Genomic DNA, 6,000 nt, shown 5'->3' on the forward strand with positions numbered 1-6,000 from the left:
GTGGTAATGAACACAGAGAGCCAGGGGCCGAGAAGGTTTTCATTCTTGTGTCCCTCAAAGAGGTCTGACGTTTTATTACCTGGCAATAAATATCTGCTTGAGTGAAGTGGCTTCAGGCAAGAAGGATATTGTCATCGGGCAGGGGGCGGGGCGGGGGTCACTGAGCAGCAGGAATGCGGCTATACTCGCCTCTCTCTACCTTCATCTCCAAAGCCCCCTCACAAAGGGGACCGCGGTAGAGCTGCTCCTGGAGGGCACCTCGTTTCCTCCATACCTACCTGCTCCTGGTCACTTCCTCCTTAACCAGGCATCTGAGGCCCTCTGAACCTTGCTTTAAAATATCAGTCCTGTCTTTCCCTCTCTGAGCTCCATTATGTAAAGGAATGCAAAACAGAATGATCAAAGTAGCGAAAATCACAGCCGTTATGCATACCCCTCTACCTTCATATCCACTGACTGTCCCCACCGCACGCTGAGGTGGGCGGAATCAATGCGCTGGTTCTGTTTTCTAGAAGAGAACACGGAGGCTCAGCTAGAGGCCTGACGTGGGCCAGGTCACAGTACGGAGTGAGAGCCAGACCCTCCAAAGCTACCCACAGACCTCTTTCTGGCACATTATGCTGCTTTCAACAGCCATGAACCCTCCGGGGTTCCCCTCCAGTCCTGTGCTCGACACTAATTCTGGCCCCGAGGTTCAAGGACAGTGACCCCAGGATCTTTCAATTGCCACCCTGGTTCTGCCCTTCCAAGCCCCTGAGGAAAACCTGTGCTGGGACTCCTCAGATCCACATCTCCTCCCCGCAGGTGACTCCATGGCTTACCACAACGGCAGATCCTTCTCCACCTTTGACAAGGACACAGACTCAGCCATCACCAACTGCGCCCTGTCCTACAAGGGGGCTTTCTGGTACAAGAACTGTCACCGTGTCAACCTGATGGGGAGGTACGGGGACAACAACCACAGTCAGGTGAGCCAACTGTGAAGGTCGGGGGCAGGTGACAGGCGGGGACATCAGCCTCTCGGTCCTAGCTGAGACTAGGGGGCAGCAACCTCTGGGACATGGCGTCACCTCTGTTCCTGCAAGGAGGAACCCTGGGGACGCAGGAGGTTGGGTGAAATCCTCGAGACAGCACCTGTTAACCCGTGAAGATCCCGGGGAGACCACTGGTCAGTGGATTCCAAAACAGAGCTCTCCGCAGACAGAGCCAAAGTCTGAACTCCAGAAGGAAAGCAGATTAGAGGGGAGGCGTCTAGGTGACGCGGGAGCCTAAGTGGGTTGTTCTTTCCACCTTATGATGTTGCCCCAGGATACTTTCACTCTAGCATTATTGTACCATCTTTCTTTTCTCATCCCCTGCCTCCAAAGTGACACAAAGTCCTTCTGGAAACAAAAACAAAAAACGCATGCCGGAAAGGAAACTTCTTTTTCCATCCTCCCCCCCACCCTCCAGTGTGGGCTGACATGAAAGGCCACGAAGGAGTTAGGGGCACCTTGTCCCAGCTCTGGCTCTGCTCTGGCAGCCGTGTGGGCTCGGTGACCTCACTTTCCCTCTCCAGCTTCAGTCCCCAGCATAGAACGAGGAGGGCTTGCATCCCACTCAGCGCCTCTGTCCGAGAGACGATGGAGGGCAGAGGAAGGCAGCGCAGGCCAAGTACTTCACCAGAACTGAGTGGTTACAGACACATTTGCTCATGGGGTGGGCCAGCCATTCTCACACCTGACCTACCGGTCGGATTCAGAGACCGTCTGCGGTCAGAGAATGCCAAACATTTAGAATCCCATGAAGTGTCTCTATCTTCTTGCCTCATTTTACCAGCCATTAACTTCTCCATGTCCCCTCACAGCACCATGCCGCTAAAGAGAAGAGAGGTCAGGTGGTGGTGGCCACCTAGAGGCACTTGCAGAAGCGGACCGTCCCCAACCCCCAACCACACTGTGGGGCAAGGGGCATTATGGGTTTCGACAGGCAGACTCTGCTATCTTTAGACTCTGTGGGAGAGTCAAACATGGAATTAGGAGGCCCAGACACAAATATAATCTTTTCTTGAGGAAAAAAAAAAAATCTCTGGACAAATTTCTAAGGATGCTTTTCCCTATTGGAGATGAGAGAACTCATATTTACTTCACGCCTACAATGTGCCCAGCACTATGATGGCTCCCTCACAAACTCATTTAACCCTCATAGCATTCTTCCAAGGTTGGCACTTCAGACCCAGAAGGGGTTGGGGGGTGGGGTGGGGGGAAGATGGTGAAACTAAAGCCCAGAAAGGTCTGATGACTGGTTCGAGACCATTTATGTCTCAAGTAAGAGCCTTAAGGTTTAACCCTATATGTCAGGTTGTAAAATTTCTGTTCTGCCTGTGTTCTTCCTGCCATTCCAGACAAACCCTTATTAAAACAGTCCACAGGAATCCTGGGAACTAGAGATGCCCCCGCTATAGCGGGGCTATAGCTAGTCAATTCTGTAACCTCCATGCATGACCGGAATTCCTTCAGCACCTATTCCTACTGATGGCAGGTTTCACCAGACACCATTTTGTTTCATGAACCACCATTTTATTTCATAAGCCACCATTTTGTTTCACCAGCCACCATTTTGTTTCACTATGGGAGCTCAAAGCTCAAGGCAAATGCAGGTAGCTTCTGACTGACACTTGAAAAACTGAGTCAGATTCAGCCAGCTCCTTTCCAAGTTCTCAGAACACGGATCAGTACACAGATAGGCAGTAAACAGCTGTGAGATACCAAATGATCAGGTTCAGACAGAACTCCCTTTGTTCCCATCGACCAAGCAGCAGCAGTCAGTGAATACCTTGTCTAGTGGAAACCTATCTGGAGGCCTTCTCTTTTTCACAGGGCGTCAACTGGTTCCATTGGAAGGGCCATGAATATTCCATCCAGTTTGCTGAGATGAAGCTGAGACCCAGCAACTTCCGAAATCTCGAAGGCAGGCGCAAGCGGGCGTAAATTCCAGGAACAACTAACTGGGTGGGAGAGGAGCAGGGCCCAGAGGAAGAAGCAAATTTTACCAAAGTCTCAATACAACCTGTCCAACCATCGAGCCACACCCAGGTATTTGGCAGGAGATAAAGGTGACCATGGATCATGGGGGCCGATGACAGGAGCACTGGCCTCCCCTTCTCTGCGAGGACTTCCTTCGCACCAAAGACAACAGTCTCCACAGGTGTCTGTTTCATTGTTTGAATCAGCAAACATCTTCCAGTGACGGCATCGAGGTGGTTGTCTTGGGTGGCTCTGGGAATGGGAGAGGGGTAGGCTGTACAGTGGTAGTTTGTGTTAGAACCAGCTGTATTTTACACAAAGCTGTATAAGTATCATTTTTTTGTTCGCAGTGATTCGGTGTGTGTCATGGGAGGCCATTCCCCCCTCCCCGCCTTTTTTTTTTTTTTTTTTTTTTTTTATATTTCATGAAACAAAAACCAGAAAAGCAATACTGTTTGGATTTTAAGGATATGATTAATATTATTAATATAATAATAATGATGAAAGCTAAGAATTTTTAAAGAGATCTTCCTTTCCAAAACACATCTGGACAGTACCTGATTGTATTTTTTTTTTTTAATAAAAGCACAAGTACTTTTAAATTCGGCTGTTGTTACCTTTCGTTGTTGAGCCTGAATTCCACCAAAGCCAACGTACTTGAACAGAGGAAAGAATGCAGGAAAGGAATGGAAAGGAACAGAAAGGAACAGTTAGGAAGAAGGGAAGAAGAGAGGGGGTCCTACAGGCTGGGAGAGAAGAAAGCACTTTTTCGAACAGAGTTGAACGAAGTTGGAGAAAGGTTACAACTTGAGACTCAGCTTCTTGCTCAGTATTTTCAAGACTAAGAGTGTGTGGTTTCAAAGACGCTTTTACACCCATCTTCTAGAAATTCCATGATATAGATGAGGAGATAGCTGTTAACCCAGCAAGAATCAACATGCCCAGAGGCAGACTAGATGAGTTCGTATCTTGGCTCCACCATCCCCTAGTTCCCTAACCTCTCTGTGCCTCAGTTTCCCAATCAATACTCACACTTCTTAACTCTGTAGCATTTCTGTGGAAAAAGTAAACACCAGCCAGAACGTGGTGCCTGGTGTGGAGGAGGTGCCAGTAAGAGTCAATTGTCTTTACAATCACTTTATATATGACGGGCTAGGGTTCATGGAAGGGCAATGACTCGCCCACAGGCTACCCACCCAACTAATCATAGAACTGGATTTCAACTCAGGTCTCTAGCCCCTGTGTCCTTGCTCTCCCTCGGGACCCCACTGAAAATCCCTCCTTTCCCAAGGAAATGTGTGCCCTGAGTTGTGGAATGATGGAGTACAAAGAAGCCCAGCGGATCCTTCCTACAACCCCAAGATCTTGGAAGGAGAAGGAATGTCTGTTGGGAAGATCTCCCCCTCCCCTACTCAGCACCACCCCCACCCCGTGTCCCCCAGCCCCAGCCTGAATGCGTCTAGGGGTGGAGGAAACTCACTGCCCAGCACAGCAGATCTGCTTGTACTCAGCCAATATCAAATATGGGGTCAGAAGCCCTCATTACACATTTGTCTTTGAAAACAGGGTAGGTTGGGGGGTGGGGAGAAATTCCCAGTTCATTCTCTTGGGGATTTTCAGCAAAGGGACTTATTTAATGAAAATGTTTGGGCTTGATAGGCCTCATTCAAATGGAATGTGGTGGCTCAGACTTGAGGACCAGAAAAATTTATGGCTCCGGCCAGATCCTTCGCTGCTGGGTTTATCTTGCTTTAATAAATGCTGTCACGTTATATACACAACGGGCTGCTCCAGATCATAAGACTCGGTGCCTGCCATTCGGCCATAGCAACACTCGCCTTGCTGTGTAAACCCCAACAACCAGGCCTCAAGTGGGAGGCTTAACCCTCTGCTGGCAGCCCTCCGGGGAGGCTCTGAGAGCCACTGCCGTCCCCTCTTGGCAAATACAGATGTAAGGAAGCGGGCGAGGTACTTCCCAGAAGCCACACCAGAATCCAATTGCCCATCAAACAGGGGTCCTTAACCTGGTTGCAGAAGCCCCCAGAGGAGGATGGGCAGGCAGAAGGGCCCAAGCCAAGATGCGCAGAGCTGCCCACATCCTGGTTAAAGCATGAGCTCTCCACTCCTCAAACATGTCCTCAGTCCCCGAGTCTGGGTTCCTTTAAGCAACGCCTCCCTCCTGGAAGGGCTCCTGAGACTCCACCTTCCGGGATGCTCTCCTGCTGGGAAGGAATTTCCAGGGAGTCTGGCCTTCCCTTTGCCCTTCCTCCAAATGCTTCTCTCCCTTACCCCTGCATGCACCTTCAAGGCCATCCTGCTTGGATTATGTCAAGGGACCTCTGTGCCCTCACGTTACTGGTTGGCTGTCAGAATGGGAAGTGCTAGGACAGTGGGGGGTGGGGGGGGTGTCCAGGGTCCTTACTTTCCAGTGCCACCTCTGTCGCATCCCAGGGGGCTGACAGTTTCCCTCCTAGCAGAGGCACAGCTCCTGTCCATGGGCCGTCCCCACTCAGCTCTCTCTCCAGCTGGCAGAAAACTGTCCCCTCTCAAGTCCCTTCAGGCCTGAGGATGGTCCCACACCTCAGCCACTGCCAGACTTGGGATGGTGTGACCCCCCCGTGCCTCCCTGTCTGCACCACTGGAGACAGTCCCTCTTCTCCTGCCTCTCCTGGGGACCCTGACAGACAGGCCCATTCTCCAGGACACTGGGTGCCACTGTTGTCTCTGGCTGCTGGCCCTACACCATTCTTTTCCACTCCCGCCTCCCACCGTGGAAGCCACAGGGGAAAATACTCCCTCCCATTCCCCGTGGGAGCTGGGGCACGTAACTTGAACTCTGTCCACTGGATACCTGCAGAGGGACTTCTAGCCTTGAACAAGGAATGCAAATCAAAGAGCCTTGGAGGCTGGTTTCCCCACAACCACCACACTGTCTGCCCACCCATCCCCATCCATTGGGACAATCCATCCCACCTTCTCCCCTGCTTGGCCTGCC

At 51.1% G+C, this 6,000-nt stretch overlaps 1 protein-coding gene across 12 annotated transcripts in view; it reads left to right on the forward strand.

Annotated features, from left to right (window-relative positions):
• Positions 1-3,584, forward strand: part of TNC (tenascin C) — a 92,597-nt gene extending 89,013 nt beyond the window's left edge. For all 12 annotated transcript variants that reach the window (XM_046022956.1, XM_046022957.1, XM_046022961.1 and 9 more), the window contains 2 exons: positions 805-968; positions 2,859-3,584. In XM_046022956.1, coding sequence (XP_045878912.1) covers positions 805-968; positions 2,859-2,969 — 275 coding nt within the window. In that variant the 3' untranslated portion in view covers positions 2,970-3,584. The remainder of the gene's footprint in view (positions 1-804; positions 969-2,858) is intronic.
• The last annotated feature ends 2,416 nt before the right edge of the window (positions 3,585-6,000 follow it).

Source organism: Meles meles, chromosome 11 (assembly GCF_922984935.1).
Source record: "Meles meles chromosome 11, mMelMel3.1 paternal haplotype, whole genome shotgun sequence".
In the NCBI taxonomy this organism is placed as follows: Eukaryota; Metazoa; Chordata; class Mammalia; order Carnivora; family Mustelidae; genus Meles; species Meles meles.